Here is a 25,664-nt window from a genome sequence, read left to right on the forward strand (position 1 = left end):
CCTCGGGTGGCAAATGGGTCTTGAAATTTTAGAAGAGTTCCGGCCAGTTACGCCGATACGAACGATTTCAATAACTCGAAGCTCCGGCCATGCTACGGAGCTATCTGATCCGGAAGAAACAAAGGAAGTAGTGTTGGAAGATGATGTAGAGTGTCACACACCCAGGTCGCCGGTTCACACCTTGAAGTCTCCCTTAGTTTGCCCGCCGGCGCCCAAGAAACCTCGACCGGCGAGGAGAAAACTAAGCCCGCCTCCACAAAGGATTTTCCAAGTTCCCCACGATCTTGCGTCGGTATTTATGTCTCTCACCAAGCCTTCCAAGAAGATCAGAGCCAGTTAGAGGCAATATCCATGTAGTATATATATATATATATTCGTTTTCTGTATTGTTCTTTATATTTTTGAGGCCAGGATAACGAGTGTAAATTGTAAAAATTATCTCATGAAATTATTATCGTTAATTATATATATATTATATATATGTTTTGAGGGTATAGCTTTGGTTCCTCTTGGTTAATGTTGTTTTAGATTCTCGCAGGTTGTGCTTGGAACATGGTAGAAAGATTTTTGTGCTTTTTTTGTTTGCATACAAGAATAAGATCCAAAAAGTCTTTTATCTCATTTTCTCCCCTCTCATTTCAATTTCTAAGGATTCTTTCATGTGAAAGTATTCACTTTTCTACCTAATTTTTTTAAATTTTTGGCCAGACCTGATTAATTCTACTCAAGATATAACATGCAAGTTTCTTTTTAGGTTGTGAAATTTGGACATATCCTGGTTTGTCCTATAGAGTTAGATGGGGACCTGGGGAAGTAATTGGTCTATGCTCCATAGCCCTACTTTATTAGATGGGGGGACCTGGGGAAGATATTTGGTCCATAGCTTATCATTTATTAAACCAACGGCCTACTTCTCCTCTTGTGTGAATTCAGATGCTTTTTGAGTAAGTGAGATGTTTACTTCTAAAAACTTAAATCTCTAATATATATACAACTGTAACGCTCTTGAAATTAATTAACTAATTATTATCATTGTAACTTTCCCAAAGCTTATTTACTAAGGAAATAAGTCAAAGACTTACTAGCTAGGAATTGAAGCCCCAATCAAAGGGAAATGTTGACTTACTAGGAAGCCCTAATTATTAGGGGAGGGGAGGGATGTAATACTCTGGACACACATGTGGTAATTTACAACAAAAAAAAATCTAATAACACAAATAAAAAGAAGGAAAAATACTAATTCCTGAAAATGATATTTGTAAGCAAAGAAATTTATTAATTAAAAAAGCTTATTAACTTAAAAGGGGAAGCAATCTGTAGAACCCCTAAAATAAGTAAAGACTTAGAAAACGTTTAAAACTATCAATAGTAGTGAGGTGCACTGTTCAAACAACTCATGAAACATTCGAACGATGCCACGTCAGATCGTGGGAAACCTCTGTCCATCGTTCTAATGGTCCATATCAACAATCTTATCTAAATCTACTGTAATAACGGTACATGAACCGTTCGCATGGTAACTGGTTGCATGGAAAATAATATTGTCAAACACTTGGAAAACAAGAGAGCTTTACCATAAAAGCATTTAGAAACCCTAGTAGCCTCATTCTTTAGAGAGAGAGAAGAGGAAGAGAGGTGCCTTTGTTTCATGCTACTTAAGTTTACTTTTCGTTAATAAGGTGTTTAGCATGTTAGAAGTGTAGATCAAGCTAGAAAATGGGTCTTTCACTGAGAAAGTTTGTGACTTTCGAGCCACACAAAATTTTAGAGCAAGATAACTTGTTTTCTGGACTAATTATGGCAGTGGAATATCATGGACACTCAACTATTTTGTAGTCATTTGTTGTTAAAGAGTGGAAATGGATAAAAAAGTTAACAACTTTAATTAAGGATTTTGAGGTTAAAGTTGGGATTTTTATGGTCCACACAAACTCAAGGCTTGTAAAGTATGTGACTTTAAGACTCTATGACACATATATTGGAAAGAAGTAAGTTGTAAAATGTTTGGAGCTTTAACATAGAGACCTAAAAAATGGTTTCTGGACAATCACTAAGGCCGTGTTTGTTAAACCCCACCCCATTCCCCCACATTCTACCACACTATTCACTTCAGTTTTTTTTCAAAAAAAAAAATTCTTACTTTTATATCAAATCATTCACCTTTTATATCACATCATTTACTTTTTATTACTATTTAAATAAAAAAATCACTACAAAACAAAATTTTTCACTTTTCAATACCACTTTTTCATTTTCCCATATTAATCATTATTTTTTTATTTTCTACAAATGAACAGTGCCGTGGTGGGGGGTGTTGTTTAACAAACACCCCCTAATAGAATGGTACTGTTATAACAATTTCTTTGTGTCGATTGGTAGAGGTTAGAACATAAGATTTAGGGTTTTAAGAGATAACTAGGGTTTTGCTACTCAGGAACTTGACTAATGATAAAGTAAAAATGTAGATTAAGGAGCTAGATCTCTAGTAGAATTCATAATTGGAATTTGCGTGCTAGATAAGTAATCACCCATAAGAACACCTAAACAATTTATTTGCTAAGCATGATTATTTAGTGAGCACTTCATTAGCGTGCTTTTCTGCCTTTAACTGTTGTGCGATTTTTCAAATACAATACCTTAAATTGTTTGCTAAATATATTGTTCTTAGTTGACAAAGGTTATCGTGATATTTCTCTTAAATACAACTTGTCCATGAATGCATGTTTTTATCCATAATTTTGTCTCTGCCAACAACTTCTCAGAATATTTTGCTACACACAATTATACATTTGACTTTATTACCAATGCAAATTATGCTCATTGCATGAGCCAAGTTTCGTTGGCGATTTACTCACTACTAAGTCGTGGATTTACATGTTTTTCACTTGTAAAACAATATAGATAGAAGGTTAAAAGTATTCACAGGATTTCAGGATTTCGAGATTGCAGTGAGAGGTCTCATTTCAAGTGTATTGTTTATTGATGTAATTCTTGTAAATTGAGAGATAAGGGCAAATTACGAGGGACGATATATTATATAGAAGCTCTTGGAGTACAATGATAGAAGAAAAATTAAGGAAAAGCCAGAAAACACACACACACACACACTTATGATAGAATAATGCTACACACTCCCATTCTTTCGGAATAGGATCCTCTCCTGTCCATAATGGATTGGAGAATATCTAATTCATGGCTAGAATTTCTTCTTAGAAATTCTACAGTCACAAGTAGAACACCTGCTCCACTACAAAAAAAATAATATTTCAGATTAAAAAAAATAATAAATAAATTAATAAAAAAATAAAAGGTGGCTAGCCACCCCATCTTGGTCATAGGAGGTGGCCGGACCACCCCATTTTAGCTAGGGGTGGCTTGAGAGCCACCCCAATGGCCGGCCAGAGGTGGCCAGACCACCCCATGGCACTTGGGGGTGATCTGGCCACCCCCTAAACCCAAACTATATATATATATATATATATATGGTTTGGCCCTTGGGGTTTGGCTAGACCACCCCCAAGGGCCATGGGGTGGCTTCGGGCCTAGGCGGACCAAGCCACCCAAGGGCCAATCTAGGGTGGCCGAAGCCACCCCCAACCCCAACTTGGGTGGTTCGGCCACCTCCAATAGGTGGCGAGCCACTCCTTAATTTTTTATAATTTTTTTAAAAATATATAATATTTTATTATTTTTTTAATTAATGGGACATATGTTCTATTTATGGCTTCATGATCTCTTTAAAGAGATCCTGACCATTAACTAAATATTCTCCAGTCTATTTTAGACTGGAGAGGATCTTGTTCCCATTCTTTCACTCCCACTCTCACACGCTCTTAGATGGCTTCGTGGAAATTACCTCAATTCCAATAGTGAGAGTAGGTGCCAATCTAATTGTTCAACATAAAATCTTTGTAGGAACATACAAGGGTAGGTCGGTTTGAGAACTAGGAGCAAATGGTCATTGTTGTCTGCATCTTCTCCCAGTCTTGGACAATAGAGCTAATGGTTGCTGAATACGAAATTTGATTGGTAGACAACATGAATGAGATATGTCTATTGTGTTGGTGAAATTTTTGTGATTATCTGGTTGCCTCCTACCTCTTTAAAGCATGAAAGATTCACCACCAGTTAATCACTAAGTTGGGCAAGTTTTCAATGAGAAAACAATAATGATAGATTTTTTGGTGAGGAACAAATCATATAAAAACCTAAGTTATTACTAATGGATTAAACAAAGAGGGGTGTGGAATAATATAAAATCAATTTTATATTTCGATAGCAATCAAAAAATAAAATTAAAATTAAAAAACGTACAAATAGAACAAGTACACTTCCAAAACACATGTCATATCCAAGGCGCAAGGAAAGAAACGAGCTAAACAAAAGTAGTCATCGTGGAGAGAGAGAGAGAGAACATCCAGAGTATATTTCAGTTTGTAAAATAGATTTTGCTTAAACGTCAACTGTGATTACACTAATACATGTGAAAGCAATGAGTTGAGTTGAGTTATATATTTCTGTTTTTTTTTTTTTTTAGGGGGGGGGGGGGGGGGGGGGGGGGTGTTAATAATATCACTATTCACCAAAACAAAAAACGATAAAAATGTCTATCTACAGGTAAATGTAAAAATGATCTGTTTTTTTCCTTGGGTGTGCGAAAGGAAAACATAAAATTAGCTGCTTACACTGAACAGCGCTCTATTTTGGCGTACATATGTGGATAATCTTACGCAGACAGTGGTCTTGACTTGAAAATCATCTCAAAGATGGTAGAGCAAACCTCAGGAAGAAAGATGAGCATAACCGACTCAAGAAACTTCAGGTGACGCGAATTAGAAGCACGACCATGATGAAAATACATGTCATTATAAAGATCACTAGCCATTGGAAGCAAGTAGTCCTAGAACTCTCCGAGTATATCTTCATGGCCCGTACATTGGCGTGCCCTGTGCTTGCCAAGCTTTGCTCAACAGCCTTCTCAGTAGAATCAAGTATCTGCACTCAACCATAATTGAGTTATGTGAGACTACTTGCTTACCAGTTAAACACAAGGCATGAAAAAGACAAAAGTAAAAGCTATTTAACAATATTAAGAATCCAATCATTACTGATAAAATTACTAGGCTAAGAAAGTAATTTTCCACGACCTCACCTTCCATCCTATTTTTATGCCGGCAGGATGTTATATTTGAGTTTCATTAGTGGAAACAAAGGTGTTTAGGATGGTCTATATAGCTATTGTTTTAGTAGTGTTGTGCAGTGGTGGCAATTACTGTAGTGACTGTAAGTGAGTGGAGGCAATGGTTGAAGTTCTACCGAGGCCAAGGCAATAATATCCAATATTAATGGAGAGTACCATTCATAAGCTTGACATAGTTGTTTTGGAAATGGTGGAATTGATGGTTTTGGTTGCCATGATGCATGATCTAATGCAGCCATATTGTTAGCTTATGCATAGTGATGGCGATATGGCAGAATTGATGAAGTGAAATAGGTGTGAAGTTATGGGGGCAAGAAGTTAACCGAGGGGCATAAATACAGAGCAGAACAGTTGTGGTCATAAAAGTGATACTTTATGTAAACAAATTAAAAGTTTCAACAATAGTATGCACTGCAAATCACTATATGAGAGTTTAATTACTAGTGTGTAATAAATTGATTTCCTGGACAGTATTCTACATTACACCATCATTTCTTCTGAGTAATATAACATAACTATGAAGAGAAAAGGTATTCTTTCTTATCATAGTAATGGAGAAATGTCTTATACTTTTACTAGACCAATATTGAAAGTAGAACTTTAGCGTCAACCAACTTCTACAAGGATCACCATATCATCATGCTATAAACCTTTCATCAGAAATGTGATGTAATTATGGGGTGGCATTGGGGATGAGGTAAAACTACACTTAGTGAATTGGAAGAGGATTTGTACTCCGATAGAGTTAGGTGGGTTAGGAGTTCAAAACTTGACAATTGAGTTCTCTTGGGAAAATGGTTGTAGTTGTATGCTATAGAGAGAGAGGCTTTACGGAGATTGGTGATTGCAGCTATATATGAGAGTACAAGGGGTGGTTGGAGTTCAAAAGAGGTATTGGGAACTTTTGGAGTGGGCGTGTGGAAACATATTAGAAGGGGATGGGATAAGTTTTCCAATTTTGTTCACTTTGAGGTGGGGAGTGGGTCTGGTCCAAAGTTTTTGACATGACACTTGGTGTGGGGACAGCACATTGAAGCTATGCTATCCGGCTTTATTGAGTATTGCTCGGCATAAAGAAGCGTGGGTGGTGGATAACATGCACATTCAAGATGGAGTTATAATGTGGAACGCCATCTTTACGTGTTTAGTCCAGGATTGAGAGATGGAAATGATTCTATCCTTTTTCGAGAGGTTGTATTCTTCCTAGGTTCGACATGTGGAGGAGGACAGGTTGATTTGGAGTCTTTCCAAGAGGGTCAATTTGAAGTAAAGTTGTTCTATAAAGCGTTAAGGCTGGACATTTATTTCCATGGAAGAGTATATGGCGTGTAAAGGCTCCGTCGATGGTGGCTTTTTTTGTGTAGACAGCAGCCTTAGGGAAAATTTTGACACATGATAATTTGAGTAAAAGGAATATTGTGGTAGTTGAATGGTGCTGTATGTGTAAGAAGAATGGGGAGTCCATTGACCATCCTTTACTTCATTGTGAAGTCGCACGAGAATTATGAAGTAGCGTTCTTTCTCTGTTTGGGGTAGAGTGGGTTATGCCGAGACGGATGCTGGATTTATTGATTAGCTGGGGCGTTGTGCATGGAGGTGGTCCAGCCAAGGAACTTTGGAGGATGGTTCCGTTGTGTCTAATGTGGTGTATTTGGAATGAAAGGAATGCTCGGCATTTTGAAGACGTAGAGACCTCGACGTTCGAATTGAAGAAGCTTCTGCTTAACACAATATATATGTAGATCACGGCTCATCATAGCTTGCCTTTTTTCACTTATGCAGATTTTCAAAATTTATGTATTTCTTTTTCTTATTAGGGGTTCTCTTGTATACTTCTTGTGTACTAGGGTTGCGCCCCTCTGCGCTTTATTAATGATATGACATTACTTATCAAAAAAAAAAAATCATGATGAGAAGGGTACTTGTTGTGTGGTTTGATTCCTGAAGGAATAACTGCTATCCAAACCTCTGGTTGCTGAAGTCACTGGTAAAGTGTGCTTCAGACATGTACAAGATAGTAACTGAATTAATTCCAAGTAGGATCAAACCATTCGTGCATTAGAATCAGTGCTCTCAATCAATATGACCTCCAAACAGTGTGGTCATAACATAGTAATCACAAGAAAATGCTCAAATGCTTTTCTTGGGCAAGAAAACAAAAATGCTAAATTACTTAAAATGGAAGAAAAAGGAAGTGTTAATGTAGATTATTTTAGATAAGCTTATCTTATTGTGAAAGTGATCTTTATCTTTAGGTAGTCGTTAGATTGATTCATCTTGTGAATTGTTTTCTTTATTTTTTTCTACAATTTATAATAAAGAGAAATCTCAGTGAGCAGAGAACTTTGAACTCCCGCTATTTCTTTTCTCCAATTTTCTATTTTCAACGTAACATAGTATCAAAAGCTTACTAAACACTTTCTTAATCCTTAGTTCTTTCCCTATTCTCAGAATTTCTCTTCTACTGATTTTTCTTTACTGAGCCCCTAATAATTATCTGGTCATTCGTCCTCGTGAATATCTCTCTACGGAGTGTTTGACGCTCTCGGTTGACGAATCATGAAGTTCATGACGCGCACTGTCATCCCTATGGGGGTTAAAGTCGATATGTCTCGCTACTCTGGTTGTTAGTGTTGATATGTGTGGTGATTAGATCTCTCTATCCATAATGTCAATGTGTACTATGGTCATCAACTTTCAATGTACATCTGTGGCAACTTTTGATGTACACAATGACTTTAGTGGTAGAGTTGTAATAACATTATGTTTATAAAGTATGAATTTAATTAAATGCTCGGGTACATTGTGATTTGAGGTGAGTTTGTGGTTTCTAAAAGAAAATAAATATTTCATACTTTATATATCAGCTGCAAGTATTTCATTTATGTAGTAATGTCACGTGGGAATTCAGATAATTCTATTTACGGCTTGTATTTAAAGCCAGGGCGCTACAAGTGTGGTTAGCCTTTATCGAAAGACGCCTAGCATTTAAAAGGATCTCCAAGAAAGTGGATTATCATATAAAGCTAACAACGGCTTGCATGTTAAAGGATATACAAATGCAGATTGGCTGGTTCACCCTCAAATAGAAGGCTTACCATTGGATATTACATACTCTAGGGTAGTAATTTAGTAACGTGGAAAAGTATGAAACAAGTTGTCGCCAAGTCTGGTACGGAAACAGAATATCAAGCTTGTAATGACCCAAGGAAAACGTTAGCAACATCTGTGTTATTACTCCAAAATGACTAGTCAAGTAGCAATTAGAGCTCCCTAAAATCATTTGTAAAGGTCAATCTCACCTAGTAAGGAACTAATGTACAAATCTCTGTGGGCTATTCATTTCCCAATGTAGAATTGGGGTGTTACAATCTTCGTCCTTTCCTTTAAATCCCTAACATTCATCATGCCATGTCTCATGGCATGATGTTACTAGTTAGGTTGCTTTGATACCATTTTGTAACAACCCAAAGAAAGAGTTAGCCATATCTACGTATCACTCCAAAAGAACTAGTCAAATTGCAAATGGAGCTCTCTAAAATCACTTACAAAGCCCAATCTCACCTATTAAGGAATCAATGTAGGACTTAGCACTCATGAGTGCTCTGTGGGCTATTCATCTTCCCAATGTGGAATTGAGGTGTTACATATGTCCCACACATCCTGACAAGAAGATTACTTTGTAATCATGAAGCAATTGAGTACTCTACACTGCAGAAGGGTCACAGACCAGAGTGAACTTTTTTCAGTCTCTAATTTTCACATAGAATTGCATGACAAAGGCCTTGTTTGTTAAACAACATGGACAACAAGACACTGTTCATTCATTTTAAATAATAAAAAAATAATAATGATTGGTATAGAAAAGTAAAAAAGTAGTATTAAAAAGTGAAAAAATTTTGTTTTGTAGTGATTTTTTTATTTGAATAGTAATAAAAAGTAAATGATGTGATATAAAAAGTGAATAATGTTGAAGGGAGTGGTAGTGTGGAAAGCCATTAAGACATCAAGGAACCACCACCTACTTGTTATCTATTCTTTTACCGATAATTTACAGGTATTGTTAGAGGCAACAACAATTTGAGCCAACTGAAGAAAGATGTCACGACATCTTAGTGAAAAAACTTTTATCACAATGAATCCAAAAGTTATGTCTATGTACCCAGAAAGCTAGAGCTACAATTTATTCACCTTCTCTAATAAATTCCTATTACCAAAGATTAACCCTTCTCCACTCAATATTGTTATAAGCAAACAACGAAAATGACTATGGACGCCATCTTAACTCTCTCTGTTCCAAACTGAGAGTCCCACTTGTGAAATCCAACTTTTTGCAGTAACACACATTTAAAGCATGTTTGTTTAGAGAAAAAGTGATGAACTACCAAAACTGACCTTCGAAAGTTAAATTTTTTTTTATAAAGTTGTCTAATATTTCAAATTCTTCCTTCTAAAGGGTAATTTAAGAAACTAAAAAGCTTTTGACTTTTAAATGGGTCATAAATTTTGAGACACCATTAAATGGAATAAGGGACTCTCAATTGAGATGAAAGAAGTATGCCTTATTGACATAAATATGAGTTCCCTTCTCAACTGAGGCATAGCACGTCATATCTCCCAAAAATCTAGACATGCTAACAATGCATAAGATTACTTTAAAAAGTGAACAATTGTCGGGCTTCACATCAACTTGCAATTTAGTTTCTGGGGATATTAGTAACATTGCCCACGTTGTCCACACGTGAACAATGAATTACCAGCCCACCCCCTCCTACAGAACATGCAAGATCAATTCTTCCAAAATTCTCCTTAAACAAGTATATTATTTATAAAACTATGCATCTCATGTAGTTCAACTATAAATATTCAACGTGATGCAAGACTTTGACATAAAATATGGATTCTTACCTTTTCAGTGTTTTGCAGGGACTGGCTTATCATCAGACTATGCTCCTTAAGTTGCTGTGCCAACCCAACCATGTCATCAGTCAAGTCCTCTTGAAGGTTTCTGTGGCAGGAGAGAAATTAAAAAAGATATAAAACAGAAAAATATGTGGAATAATAGATATTACTGACATCAAATATTTTTCAGCTCTACTCCAAAGCATTTCTCAAATTTCATCAAGCAATAGTAGTAAATACCTTTACTAGTTATTTTACACAATCAACATGCAAAAAGAACCAACAACCTAATGACCAAGGAACATCCTAAAGCCGAATGCAATGATAACCGAATAAAGTAGTTAAGACTAATAGCAGATAGCTCAGTTCTGCAACCAAATTAGGGATAAATTCTTCCTTTAACTGTAATAAAGAAAACCAAAGGAAATACAACCAGATAAGCAACCCTTTTAACCAAAAAAAAAACACAGCTTTACATTTTCCACACTACTACATTATCCAAAATAGAACGAACTTAATGGATTATTTATTTACCATTTTCGCTTTCCTTAGCACAAGCGTTAAGCGATAATAATACCCAGATCTACCACATTTAATTCTCCAAAAGATAGATATTTTTATGAAAAATCTCTATAAAAATTTTTTTTTGATTCACATTCAAATCTGAGCATTTCTCCGGTTTTTCAAATTCAATTCAGACATCCATTGAACATTACTTTTCTTCCATATACACAGCAAAGCAGAAAATTAAAATTTAAAGAATATATTTTAACTAAGTAAGCCATGCGGTGGCTATCAAGGGTCGTTCTCCAGAGAGGAGAGTTAATTTCCCAAACAGGATGAGTTAATTTCCCCGAGAAACACTTGCTTCTTGATGGATGGCTCAGCCAGTGAACAGAGTTCCTAGGATAGCAAAAGGACAGAGTACAAGGGCGATATTTACACCTCCAGGTTCACAGCAGGTAACTTTGCACTAAGATAGAACTGGAAAGGGCACTTTTAATTTTATTATCAATATTTGAAGTAAAATTTCACTCAAAATTGAATTGAAGCTCATTGCCACTTAGGTTCAACCCTCAAATAGGTTGAAGGTCAATACCAGTCCTTGCAGTTGTAAAAGTTATCCAGTTTGGCACACAGTTCCCTAGCATTACAAAAATCTCAAGGGAAGTGAGCACTAAAACCACTAGCATAAGGATTTTCAGTTGACAACAATTTTCAAACCACAACAAATCACCCAATAATGTCCATAGTTTATGTTGTGCAGAAAGAATCTCTTTTAAACAAAAACAAAAAAGAGCATACTTGAAGCAAGGTAGCGAAGGCCAAAGGTGCCTCAAATAGGATTAGATATATATTAATATATACAATAAATAATATTCACGAACTTATCATCATAATCATCAACAAAAACTAAATATTTTCACTCTCTGGCCTTCTTTATTGCAAATAATAAAGTTTAGAACAGAGCATAAGCACATCTTGAACAAAATGAATAAAATAATGTAACCAGATTAACCTCTTAAAAAAAAATAAATTAAATTAAATTAAAGAAAAAATTGACTTGAGAGGACTTTGTCTAAAAGGCCAGATGTAGGTACAGTACAAGAGCGTCTTTCTTAGAGCTTATATTTTGACCTAGGTCTAAAGTCTTCATTTTCCAAGCACTATATGCATATAGTTTTTCTTTTTGGGAAATTCAAATATACTTTAATGAGAAAATCCTATTTTATAGATTGAGGGTAGTTATAGTTAATCAGAGACAAGAGTCGTTAGTTTAATGAGGTACACTTCTAGTGGCTGCAACCTTGGTAAAGTCGCTCACTAGGCGCAAAAGGCAAGCATCTCACTAAAGTCTCCTTGACTGAATCCATAAAATGGTGCCATGCTTGCCCAAGCGCCTAGGTAAACTCAGCATTCACTTTGTGAGAGAGTCGAACAATAATATAAAAACATTGCATTTTTTGACACTCCTCAGGCAAAACCAGAACCATGTAATGACCTTTAACATCTACATAATTGCATAACAAGAAAAATTTACAAATGTACCTGTGCTTTTCAATGTGTGCTTGTGCTTCAGCATCGAGTTTGATAGGTGTCGATGAAGCAGGTTCAGTACTGTCAGGAATTCTTCTATCCTGACTGTTTGATGCAGGCCTGGTCAATGAACCATACGTCTAAAGTTAACAAACCATGACACAGAAAAGAGCCAAGGAGCTAGCCGTGAATAGCTAACCAAATCATATTAATTCCAACTATAACAGATTCACATACGCAAATCTTTTTCTTAGTCCAGGAGTAGGGAGAACATGATTTTCTGCTCCTGTTTTAGAAGGGCTTTCATTTATGGCAGTCTTTGCAAAGGGCTCCTCAGATACTGGTGTATCATGCTTAGTAATCTGTAAAAAGTTTAAGTGGTTACAGTATAAGAATCCTCCATGTGTAACATGTATATTTGTCTTAGGAACAAAGAAGCAAGTCTGGTCAAAGTATAAGGGGGTGTAAAGTATAATTTCCTCTATATATTATATATATGTTTGATTCTTTATCCAAGTCTGGTCAAGCAAACAACATTTTGGAAGAGATATACAAGACTACCTCAAGAAGGATAAAGAAACAAAGATAGAGAGACAGATTGACCAACCACCTAGATGCAAACTTAATCAAATAATACCGATCAGCCATGATTTCACACCAGTTAAAAGAAATGGATAGCAGCAAATACAAGAAAATACTTGGTCCAGGGCCCACTAGGTTCATTTGAATTGAAAACTTAAGCCCGGTATTAACATATATGAATCTAATTATAATGTTCGAAGGAAAAATAAAAAATAACAACAATTTGCCTCATTATTTGTCATAGAAATCTCAGATTTACAAATCCAATCTGTTGTTAGCAAAATTAATTCAAGTCACAAGAAAAGTTTCATCTAAACTCACAACAAATAAATGAGACCTACAAAAAAAATTAGTAATTAAACAATAACCTCTGGAGACTTCCATAATCTTAGGTACCTATGGAAACCAACTCGTAGCTTGCTAAATAATATGCACGCACCAGTGGAGCAGCTAATTTGGAAGCGATTGATTCAATCTTCTCCGAATAATCATTCAACATAGCCTTTGAAACCCTGTACAAACATGTTCAAGAGATATTCACATTACAAATAAAAGAACCCTAAGCTCTATAAAATCAACAGTAGAACGCCTGAACCAGCACATCCAAATAATCAAAGTGAAGATAACTACCAATTCAAAGTCAGTCCAAAACAATGCTTATCAAACAAGTGTTTTGTTTGGATCTAGGACAATTAACAATGAAGAATCAACCATTATGAAAAGGAAGACAAGTCAACACAAGATAGAAGTGTTAAAATCTTATGAAGGAGCATTTTTTATTAAAGAAATGATTGCATTAAGCATCTTTTTAAAGCTAATAAGTCAAAGAATGTATCATTGGAAGTCTAAAGAGCAACCAGCAGCATTAACTTCATTTAAAATATAAACAAATAAAAAATATATATGCATATTTGATCTTTCAAGTAATATTTATTCCTTATTTTACTGCAGGAAAAACAATGACACAAAAAAATACTCAAATTTCTTGCTAACTTCAAAATCCTTAATGAAACACCTTAAACAAGAAGTTCAAAGCTAGTTCATATCTCCTTAAAAGCTTAGGATTCTTATATTCTAAGACCTCTCACTCTCAGCAATCTTGCTCTTGACCCCTGACATATTAGGTGTTCAAGTACATGTCACTGCATCACTGGCAGAAGACTTCATAGTCCAAAACTGACCTGATACAGAATAAATTTACTCATTGGATGGTCTGCAAAATGTCAACATTTTATGCCATTGGACAAGTCCCAACCAAAATCCTTCAATATCAATATTATATTAGTTCATAATATACAGGATATTAAAAGTATAATGATATCTTATACACAATATTAGCATATTTAACATCATTATCATCATTTCACACTAAATGGAAAATCTATTCTCTAACTTTTATTGCAAGAACAGAGTATAAACTCAGATTATGAACTAATGTCTACATTGTTTAATTCATTTTCTTAATATGAGTTTATACTCTATTGGTTTAGATTAGCATTGAAGAGGCATATCAACTAGCTCTCCGGATTGAGCAACAGAAGCAGCGCACCCAAGCATGCTGGATTACACCGAATTGGGGAACCCTCAAAGCCGAATTATCCCTACCCTTCCCACATGATCTGTTTTCAATGATTCTTTCAAGTTTTTGAGAATTATTTCTCAATAAATCTGAGAAAAACTTCCCCTTTGTGTTTTTCCTAATTCCTATGTTAAAATCAATCTTTTGGATTTCTCCTACTTCACGGCCAGATTTTGCTTAGGTGTGATTTCTAACAAGCCTTGTAATTGATATTTAGTTGGTTATTATAAGAACCATAACAGAAACTTACTAAAGCATGAATAATGGAAATAAAGTTTAATGTTTGAGTTTCCTATGCATGCTACCAGGACCAAGGAAAACGCTTCAGATATGATTTCTTCTCTTAAATGACATTGATATGGTTTATAGAGCATCATTGCCTGATTGTTTGACATTATCACAACATATTGCATGACTAGTTGAGTGTGTTGCATTGCGGAGTAAAGGCCAAAAAACAAGATTGGGTTGCTGTAGAAAATTCTACAGCACTGCAATCACCAAAAAAGGTGGTTATCGGGCCTTTTTCCAAAAAGATGCTTTGCAACAAAGTGACAGTAGAATAAACCCTCTTTGACTTGCCCTTCTAATGGTCCAAACCATGCAACCATTAGACACATGTAGGGTTTACAGCGGAGTAATCTTTGCTGACACGTTGCTGGAATTATAGCATACACACATAAATACATTAGTTGAACCTTGAGGCCTTAAAGCCTATCTTGTTGGCCAAAGACAAGACCTGTCTAGGGGATCTTAAGGTGACTTAAAACCCTATAAGGCCTAGATGTAAGGGCTGTTAGGACTTACACACTAAAGAGAATGAGAATAAGCTCACTTTGCATGATCCATGGATAATAATATCCACACACATGCATAGGATAATCATTTAAGAAAGTAATCAAACTTGAAATACAAACATAAGTGTCTTAAAGAGGAGAAATCAGATCTGCCGCTTAGTGTGGAAGCAATGTTCTGCCGCTTAGTGTAGAAGCAATGTTTAGGAAGATCAAACAATGGAAAAGAATAAACGAAGTACGAAACCGTTAACAGACAATAATCGTTCGTAACTGTTTGCTTAGGTTGCTAAGTGAAGTATGTTGAATTCCTGAAGCTAAGGAACAAGGTAAGTAGATATGATCGTACTTCGCTTTCTTCAAAATGTCAATGCAATATTTTTCTTAAAATTGTTTTCAAGGTATATGATATAATGTTAGCCTTTATTTGGTAGCCCCTTTTATGCATCCAAAACTATATGTTTGGAAAGGGGTTTAAATGTAAATGACTTAATGAGCATGCTTCCACTATGCAATGAATATGTTATCATGCTTGAAGAAAGGTAAATAAAAAGAAAGAGGAAAGAAAAAGGAAAACAATTGTATGAATGCATGAAATGTTTTAAATTGTTTTCTTGGCCATATAAAGTGATGTGCAATGGTACCCAAGCTACTGAGTAGGGATAGCCATCTTGTATGGTGTGCCGGGAATGGCTTACTCGAGTGCACCATTGTTTATCGAGTGATGTCCATATCCAAGGCATGGCTCCACTTGTGGCCATGGGAGCGGAGTTGAGATCCTTGTGATCGCCAACCCTTACACACAAGGTGTAACGACCCAGGAAAAGTATTAGCCACATTTCTTGTCACTCCAAAATGACTAGTCAAGTTGCAATTGAAACTCCCTAAAATCGCTTATAAAAGCTTTTACAATTCACCCACTCTATGTGGGCTATGCATCTTACCAATATAGGACTACGGTGTTACAATCCCCCCTCCTAAATCCCTGACATCCTCGTTAAGGCCATGTCATGCAGTGTTCAAGTACCACATGGTGTTATTTGTAACGACCCGAGGAAAAACCTATCCACATCTACGCTATCACTCCAAAAGAACTAGTCAATTTTGAGCTCTCTAAAATCACTTATAAGAGCATTCCTAGTAGCTTTTCATTGATTTTCCCTACATTTAGGAAACAAAACTACTTTTTGCTTCCCTATTCAAAAACACGCCACAATAGATTCCCTTAACATTTCCCTATATCATTAAAATAATATTTTTACTTTTATTTTTTTTCCTTATTCTAAAAACATTTTTCTTTTCTTTCCATCTCTCTCATCTCCGTCTTCTTTCTCTCTCGACATATCGCTCCCTGACTTCTTCACTCTCCCTTTCCTCACCTATTTCTCCATCTGATGAAGCTTCTTTCCTTTTTAGTTTTTTTGGGTCTCACAGACCTTGGCCTCCAAAAGAACAAGTTCACCGGAACCTTGTTGCATAACTCACTGAAACCAAATTATTTTTGAATGCCAGTAGTGGTTGGATGTCCCCAGTCCCACGAACCATCATTTCAGCAAATTTCAATGCCATTGAATACCATTGAATCCCATCGAGTGCCAGCAGTGCCGAGTCAGAGTGCTACCACCACACGACGAAAGCCCTAGCTGCAAAATTCTTAAGAAGCCCTCAAGTCAGGTGCGAGAGAGAGAGAGAGGGGTGCAATTGAGCATTTTTGCTATTCGTTTGGTGAGGTGCGAGAGAGAGAGAGAGAGAGAGAGAGAGACGTGAGACATGAGAGGAGAGAGGAGAGAGAGAGTGGCGCTTTTTTAGGATTATAGTAATCTGTTGGATCACTACAGTGCAACCCAATACATTGGGTTGCACTGTGGCGATCCTAATGTCTAAAGGAGATTTAGGGAGTCTGTTGTGAGTAGCTTTTTGTGATTTTTTTGACATTTTCCCTAAACTTAGGGAAAAGAACCACATATAGGGAGTCTGCTATGAATGCTCTAAAGTCCAATTTCACTTAGAGCACGTTTTGGGATTGCGATTTCGCAAGAATAATCTGTGTTTTTAAAAGATATCGCAAAATGTAAGACATTTGGCATTTGGAATTGCAATAATCTGCCGATTGGTGGTCTTCGGGGACGAGGGGGAGTGCAGCGGTTTGGAAGAAGGTGCTTACTTGTTTCTTGTGGTGTTTATGGAGGGAAAGAAACAATAGATGCTTTGAGGATTTGGAGGGGACTTTGGAAGACATCTTCGCTTCTTGCTTTCATACTTTGTATCTTTAGACCATTGCGCATGTCTTTCCGGTGTCGATTAGTTATAATGATTTTCTTGCTCGATTTTCTATTTCTAGTTAAGTGATCCTGTTGTATACTCCCAGTGTACTCCGGGCGCCTTTACGCTTTTCAATAAAACTTTTTATTACTTATCAAAAAAAAAATTTTTAAGTACTTAATTTAAAATAGGGGGAAAAAAAAAAAAAAACTAAAAACTGTGATTTTTATAAGCAGGCTAGGGGTGCTTATTTGCAAAACCACGAATTTAAACCAAAATCACGATTTCGCATAACAAATATTTGATAAAAAAAAATACTTTTTAACATACCAAACGCCTTTACGATTTTAAAAAGTAGCGATTTCAAAAACACAATTTTTAAAATTACACTTATTGAAACCGCAATCCCAAAAGAACCCTTAGTAAGGAACCAATGTGGGACTTGTGATTTAATATCCATAAGTATCTTTATAATCTACATGTCATTTCAATATGGGCTAATCATCTTCTCAATGTAAGATTGGGGTGTTACACCGCGTAATTGTGTGTCGGCCACTCAAAAGATTAAAGGAAAAATAAGGTTTATGACATGTGAATGATGACTTATACTTTTTCATGTTCTTGAAATAAAGGTGGTTTCCAATTTCATTTAATGTATGTTGTATTTACTGATCGAGTATTCGACTCAACCTTTCTTTTTATACTTTAAAACAACTTATGTGATGTCATGGATGGTTCGATATGCCATGAAAACTAAAGTCGGAAGCCTTCACCTAGAAGAGGATTTGAATAAGTGCATGCAGCACAATAGTTTGTTTTTTGTTCCAGCGTGATTTTTATGTTGAGACTAAGGGTTTAGAGGTTAAGTTTTAATGGGGTGGATTGTAATAACAGTTTTACGATGGTTTAAATTTAAATTGTTATGAGACATTTGGTTTGCTTTCATTTGATTTTCAGTTTATGGAATTCTTATATCCTTATGTTTCTAACTCAAAAAGTGATGTGTAATATCGTCTTCCTATGGGAAAGGGGTGTTACATGCAAGGTCTTCATTTTTGTGACCTCTCCTTCCAATGCTTCTACCTGGAAAACACTCCATCTGATTGACCAACCAACCACCAAAACCAACCACCAAAATTCTAACGATTAAAGCCTACCTCAATATTTGCAACCCAATTCACCATGGAAAAAGGAAACTCCTATTTAAGCTTTTTATTTTTCAGACAAGGCTTCAGGCACCAACGCAGACCACATTTCATTCAGTTCAAACACTGCTGCATGTCTCCAAGGACCAAGACCACTTATCCATGGCTGGCATCACCAACCTCAACAACCAACTTTTACATGGGTCAAAAAAATTTCCAAAAGTACACATAAATACTGATTAAAAAAGTCCATAGCAAGTCATAATTTACCAGGCTTTACACAGCTGAATGGCCATTTACTCTATAAGAGAGAGAGAGAGAGAGAGAGAGAGAGAGAGAGGTACATGACGCGAAGTTACAGAAGAATTAATCTTCTAAATATCCATAACGGCCACAATATTGCAAAGAGGTTGCAATCCCAACTTCAAATACACCCTAAAGAAAGATGTTTCAACTCCATCAAGTTGACAGCTCAATGACCATTTACTTTGAGAGAGATGTGCAAGTTGATGAGATCACATCATTCACCTAGTTAGGCCTCTCTAGTCAACAACTCAAAACACCCAAAATCTGGCTATTGATATGTTTTTTGATAAGTAATTCAATCTCATTAAAGGCGCAAAAGGACGCAACCTAAATTCACAGGAAATATACAAGAGAGACCCCTAATTAAGGAGAAAAATAGGCTGGCTGCTGATATATCAAAACAAATTCTCCAAATTACACATATAGTTTAACATCACATTTCCCTTCAAACATACCATTTCAAAAAGACAGACATTTTGATCAACTTTATCAAAACTCTAGAGTTAGTTTTGATAAAGTGAGTACATATACCAGTACATCAATATTACAAGGAACTAAGAGTAGAAGCAAAGAAAGAAAAAGGGGACAAAAATGAGCTTACTGACCTTGGTAAGCCTTCAGGAGTCCTCTCTTCAGCCAGTTGTTCTAATTGTTCTCGTAATGTAGCAACATACTGCAAAGTCACATGATTCATATCATCCATAAATAGTATTCACCATAATTAGAACTCCAAGGTCCAAAGAAGATCTCAGAAACTTTACAGCCCAAAGAAAAAGAAATATAACCAGATTAAAACTTCATCTCAGAGATCTTTAGACATACATGCACAAGTTTTGCCTGCTTTTGCTGCTGAGGTGCAGCTGCAAGCAACCTCCTCAAGTTCACTTCCGTTTTACTGATTCTCATCACTGAATACTAAAGCATTGAACAAACATAAACATAAATAAGTAAATAAATAAATCCGAATTTTCAACAATCATACATACCCAAGTTGGATACTAGCTTAGCATTGCAGTAACCATATCTCTAGATTTTGCGAGCCTTCAAATATTCTACCCAAATTTACTGATTCACATTGCAAATCCAGGAGCATTGAAAAAACGTAATAATATATATCCACTTCAAAAGTCAGACAAGAACCAAACCAAAAACTAGCTAGCAATGCAGTCGCTTTTGTCTATGATCTTGTCACTAGAAGCAGAGTAATTCTACACGGTGCACTGGAGTCCCTCCATGCTGACGTGGCGTGGCCCACGTCAGGCCTTTTTTTAAAAAAAAAAATTAAAAATTTCAGATTTCTGTTTAACACAAAAGAGAATATTCATTCTCCCAAAAAAAATTTCCCCCCAAATTTTTTCCTCCTCCCTCCATCTCAATCGCCTCCCTCCCCCAACCAACCGCTGCCAACCAGCTACCCACAAGCACCATCAACAACTAGCTACCACGGCCACCAAGTTCCTCCATCTCCGGCCACAAGGTACCCCACTATCTCTAGCTCCGACGACCAATCTCCATCGACATCCACCGTACCGCCACGACAACCCATCATCTCTTCCCACCATACAGATCCGACGACCCATCACCACCGCCGACAAGTCGAGACATCAAAAGAGGTAAGATTATCTCTGTTTTTTTCTTTTTTTCTTTTTTCGTTTTGATTTCTTCTCCTCTGGTATTGTCACACAGATCTGGTTTTTTTAGTTATTTTTGGATTCGAATATGAGTTTGATTGTTCTAAAACTGGCTGGGTCTGAATCTCAGATGTTTTTGTGGGTTGAATCTGGCTTTGGCCATTTTTTCACACTTTAGTTGAAGTTGCTTATTTTACTTGTCTAATTCTTGTCTGGGATGCTTATTAAATCTCAGAATCCTGTTCTGGATTCTGTTCGATTTCATCTTTATGCATTCAAGGAGCAATGTGTGAAAAGATTAAATGGCTTCAACGGAACACATGTTGCAATCAAGACTAGCTTTATGCCACGGTACATATTCAATCCCCAATACAAAACAACCATAGACCACCACATCTATTACAATAAAAAACTAACAATATGAGAAAATCATCAAATACATCAGCTACACAGGCAAGAACATGTAAAATAACAACAAAGAACAAAAAAATTCTAAAATTCAAAACGGAAAATAAACCAAACAGAAAATCAGATTGTCTCCTATACCATCTCCCAGCAAAAAATATGTACTCCAAACTAAACAAAACCAAGAAACCCAAACCACCATCTGTAGAAAAAAAACAGAAACCCAAAAGCAAAAAATACAAGCAAACCATCAACCACATCAGCAACACAAACAAAAAAACAACAACCACAAATCCAAAAGCCCTACAGGGGAAACAATAGCCAAACAGAAAGTCGAAAAACAAAAATCTTCTATCAGAGGAAAAAAAAAAAAAGCGTACCCCTTTTTGGTGGTCGGGCTCGTTGGTGATGGTTCCTCGGGTCGTCGGTCGGAAGCGGGCGTGTGCTGAAGGGAGGAGAGGGAGAGAGGACCACGGTGGGAGAGGGAGGAGCTCGTGGGTTGCTCCGGGATGACTCGACGACGGTGGGAGGGGGACGAGGTCGTTTTCCGTGCTTCTGGTTGCAGCTGGGTGTCTCGGCGGCGGCGCTTCTGATTGCCGGTAGGTGGCGGCCGGTAAGGAGGGAGAAGATGGAGATGGGGGAAGGGATTTGAGGGATTAGGAATTTTGAAATGCTGGAAATCTGAACTTTTTAATTTTCTCTCTTTAAAAAAAAAAAATCTAATAAAAACACCATATTTTGCTCATAAAAATTTATTTGACAAAATGCTACATTATATTTTTTTTGTTTTGTCTTTTCAAAAATGTTAAAGCCATAACTATTTTGCCAACTTTTACCTTATTTTTTAATTTAAAAAATAAAAAAAAAGTTTCTAAAGCAATAATGTATTTTTAAAAAAACAAAAACTTATTTTGCTTCAGAAACTTTTTCCTTATTTTTTAATTTTAAAAATAACAAAATAAAAAAATAAAAATTGTATTTTTATTTTTTTTTAAAATACCAATTAAAAGAAGGACCAAAATAAAAATTATTGTTTCATAAAATTTTTTAATTTTGTTATTTTTTTAAATTAAAAAAATAGGAAAAAAGTTGGCCTAAAGCTGAGGCTGTATCATTCCTCTTGTCTTTTTCTCTCTACTAAAAATATGATGTGGCATCTTGCCACTTGAACTTTTATGATCAAACTATAGAATTTTTACTAAATTATAACATTTCTTAAAAAAAAAAACAAAAAAGCCTAATATAGTGTGGCTGACTGTGCCACACCATGTCAGCATGAAGGGATGCTGGAGAGACTCGAAGATATGTTAGAATATAATTAAAACTCTATATTTTGCTCATAAAAGTTAGTGTGGCAAGATAACATATCATTTTCTTTTTGTTTTGTCTTTTTCCCTAAAAAAATGATGTGGCATATTGCCATATAGTCTTTTATAGACAAAATATGAAATTTTTATTAAATTCTAGCATTTCTTGGAAGGACTCTCGTGTTAATTACTATCCCAAAGAATTCGGATTAAATACCTACTCCAATCGAATTGGGGTAAGAAACATAATTCACATCCAATTAAACCTCATGCACTTTAAGTTAATTTGAAGTAGGAGACTTAATTTAGGTCTAACTCAATTAAGGGTTTACAAATTAACAGTCTACCGATTACCGTACACCAACTACAATCGAGCCAAAATTAATTGCCAACTGGCTTATGTCGAGTGATAATCGGTATATAATTTTTATACCGACGTCAGCTCAATTAATCGGTATAGATATATATATATATATTTTTTTTGGGTTAACTGAACTAACTGAATCAAATTTGCAAAACAAATCGACATCGTTTTGACCTTAAAAAAAATATTAATTGGAACAATTTTTTTCAATTATTTGAAATCAAAACTACTCGTTTTAGGCTTATTTATACGTCTCTTTCGGCCCTAACTCTCTCTCTCTCTCACACCTGCCTCTGTCTCTCGTCTCCCGCTGCGTCGCCGTCTCTCTACTATCTCTCTCTCGCTTTCTCGCTGCAAACGGCAAGCCCGTCTTGTCTCTCTCTCGTCTCTCGTCGTGTCCGGTGGCTTCCTCTTTTCAGGTATAGATTTTTCGAGTTACTTCATTTTCTTTGATTTTGATTTTTTGAACTAATTGAGGGTTTCAAACTTTTGATTCTTTGATTTTGCTTTAATTTTCGAGTTAGTTTATATTATTAGGAATACCTAGGAATGAGAATGGTGTGTTGATACTTAGTTTATATTCTTTGAAAACGTGACGTCTTTTTAATGGGGATGGAGTTTTCGGCAATTTTGGCAGTTAATTCAAGAAACAACCAATGTTTTTGGAGAAATAGTGACCATAACTCTTAACCAACTTGGACAGAGTTCACAGATTGACACCAAATTGGTGAGAAACAAATTCTTCTTTACTTTTAGTTAACCTGATCTTTCTTGTTGAGATAATCTTCAATTTTGGAGCCATCAAATGTATTAAAACAAATTAACCTAAAGTATAAAAGACTAGTTACAGACTACCAGGAGATTGCCATTAAAGTTTTTGGGGGTGGGGAGAAGAAGGTTGGATTATGAGGGCTGAAAACCATTTTGTTCAGCATTATCTTGCCTTCATAATGTTGACAGCAAAAAAGCACATGGTCACAAAATAAGTTGCAGAGAACTTGAGCTTTGTTTGGTTTTTATGTAAAAGGAGCACTTCAAAGCAATTTCTGTTCTTTTCTATACTTACATGGTGTGTTGATGATGATGACATATACATACTCAATTTACTAATACAGCATATGTATGGTGGATTGTTATTGTGTTAATGTAAGTTTGGGCCCATTTAAAATTTGTTTTGGTTCAATATAAAAAAAAAAAAAAAAAAAAAAAAAAACATGTTCAACAATATGTGATTTTAGTCACACAAAAAAACAAAATTGGCTCATTTAAAATTAGCATTGGCCCAATTAAAAAGCCAATGTTAATTAACTGACCGAAATTAACCGAATTATATTTTTGACCAAGAAATTCAAAATTAATTGTTATTGAAATACAAACGGATAATTTTGGTTAAAAATTCAAAAATATCCACCCCTATCAACCTCTGTGCCTATAAATAGGCCATACACCAGATACCAAATTCAGACTAAAATCTTGTGTATTATGCATACACCATTCCTCAGATATACTGACTTAGGCATCGGAGTAAGACCCGTCAGCACACCCAGCGAGCTCATTTGCTTATTTTTATTGTTTTGCAGCCATCGTGGGAGAAGTTGAGAATAATTGTAGGTGATTTGGAGAGAAGTTGCACGTACAATGTCGTACATGGCTGAAGAGATGGCATGGAGGGAGAGGGTAGACAAAATTTTATTGGGTACCGGTTCGCCTTTCACCAGACGGGTAAGAGACGTCCAGGTACCCGAGAATTTCGAAGTCCCTCAGATCTCAAGTTTTGCTGGAATTGGAGATCCTGCCTATCACTGGAGGGATTTTCGAGACCATATGGATTTTTACGGGACTCCCGGTGAAGTGGCATGTCGTGCCTTCCCTCTTACTCTTTCTGGGTATGCCCGGGGATTGGTTCAATAAGCTGCCCCTAAATTCCATCGACAATTTTGAGGCTTTAGGCAGAATGTTCTTGACAGAGTTTTTGCCTTGGCGGACACGAAAGAGGCCCTGGGTATACTTGTTGGCCATAAAGCAACGCCATGATGAAACTCTTAAGGAGTTCATAGCCAGGTTCAACCTGGAGAAGATGGCAGTGGAAATTCCAACCAATGATACTGTCTTTGCTGCCCTCTACAGTGGCATTTCACCCGAGGGTCCCCTGATGACAAAGTTAGGCTGGAAACAACCGAGTACCCTTCAGGGTCTCATGGACATAGTGGAAGAGTTCATCAACGAGGAGGAGATTGAGGAGATTTTGAAGGCTATGGCCAGTTCAAGGAGACATCGGGAGAAGGATGAGGAGATTTTGAAGGCTATGGCCAGTTCGAGGAGACATTGGGAGAAGAGGAAAAGAAGAGGATAGAAGCTGCCAAGAAAGAAAGAAGTTCAAAGATAAAGATATATACTGTGAATTTCATAAAGTAGCAAGTCACTATACCGAGGGTTGCATATTGAAAAGTTCATCAAGAATGGTAAGCTGGTTCGATTTCTAGGAGAGCAGAGGGTGACGTGGTTTGAAATTTACTGTTACTGTCCTTTTATTCTGAACGACTTTAAATTTTTTGAACTTTACTGTCACTTACTTTGTAAACGACATTATTTGGCTAGTCTTTTTATGTCGTTTGAAGCATTACTTTTATAAATAACTTCGTTGAAAAAATAAAGGACATTAAATTTGACGTCCTCTAGAAAGCCAAAGGACGTCATACATAAATGAACCAGTGTCGTTTATTCTTCGATGATGATGCAGAAAACGTCCTTGATTTTGAACCCTAAAGCATACTCCTAAGCGCATTATAGACAGTTGTTTGGAAGCATCTGCCGACAGCTAGCTTTGTTTTTGTGTCCAGCACATGTTAATCTACTTTAATAATAAAGAGCATCTAGGTTTTGCTTATATAAGGTTTAGATTGTGTAGATTAGATTAATATTATATTAAGTTAGTGAGTGTAATAATTGTATGGAATTATGATCAATAAGTTGGTTGTAGGAATGGTCATTGATTAGATTAGTCTTTTATTAAGTTAGTGGTCTATGCACGTTTATTAGATAGATAGATAGATAGATAGATAGTGGACAAATTACTAATAGTCCTATATATAGAGTTACTTTCACATGACTTATGAGATTCTTTTTTATTATAAAACTCTCCACTCGTTCCAT

General features: G+C 36.0%; 1 protein-coding gene, 1 long non-coding RNA gene and 1 pseudogene across 3 annotated transcripts; 2 read left to right on the top strand and 1 right to left on the bottom strand.

The window, feature by feature from the left end:
• Nucleotides 1–4,713: 4,713 nt before the first annotated feature.
• Nucleotides 4,714–21,495, bottom strand: LOC132189748 (uncharacterized). Of its 2 annotated transcripts, XM_059604529.2 has the most exons (8): nucleotides 21,221–21,495; nucleotides 19,627–19,719; nucleotides 19,410–19,477; nucleotides 13,161–13,233; nucleotides 12,377–12,501; nucleotides 12,152–12,259; nucleotides 10,109–10,208; nucleotides 4,714–4,995 (listed from the first exon to the last, which is right to left on the bottom strand). In XM_059604529.2, the coding sequence occupies exons 2-8, from the start codon at nucleotides 19,708–19,710 to the stop codon at nucleotides 4,819–4,821; spliced, it is 735 nt and encodes a 244-aa protein (XP_059460512.1). In that variant the 5' UTR covers nucleotides 19,711–19,719; nucleotides 21,221–21,495; the 3' UTR covers nucleotides 4,714–4,818. The 2 variants fall into 2 exon arrangements, with proteins under 2 accessions (XP_059460512.1, XP_088366618.1); XM_088510492.1 differs by lacking the exon at nucleotides 21,221–21,495 and having other exon boundaries at nucleotides 12,152–12,244; nucleotides 19,627–19,728.
• Nucleotides 5,346–7,017, top strand: LOC148583852 (uncharacterized; annotated as a pseudogene).
• A 1,295-nt stretch (nucleotides 21,496–22,790) lies between the features above and the next one.
• Nucleotides 22,791–25,147, top strand: LOC132190396 (uncharacterized). Its single transcript, XR_015909135.1, has 2 exons — nucleotides 22,791–22,930; nucleotides 24,092–25,147. It is a non-coding gene; the product is annotated as an uncharacterized LOC132190396 (long non-coding RNA).
• Nucleotides 25,148–25,664: the final 517 nt, after the last annotated feature.

Source organism: Corylus avellana, chromosome 9 (genome assembly GCF_965113065.1).
Source record: "Corylus avellana chromosome 9, dhCorAvel1.hap1.2, whole genome shotgun sequence".
NCBI lineage: Eukaryota > Viridiplantae > Streptophyta > Magnoliopsida > Fagales > Betulaceae > Corylus > Corylus avellana.

Coding starts and splice junctions, on each gene's coding strand:
- LOC132189748 (XM_059604529.2), bottom strand. CDS start 19,710: ATGAGAATCAGTAAAACGGAAGTGAACTTGAGGAGGTTGCTTGCAGCT. Junction 19,478..19,626: donor AGCAGGCAAAACTTGTGCAT/GTATGTCTAAAG, acceptor GTGACTTTGCAG/TATGTTGCTACATTACGAGA. Junction 10,209..12,151: donor GCACACATTGAAAAGCACAG/GTACATTTGTAA, acceptor CTCCTGCCACAG/AAACCTTCAAGAGGACTTGA.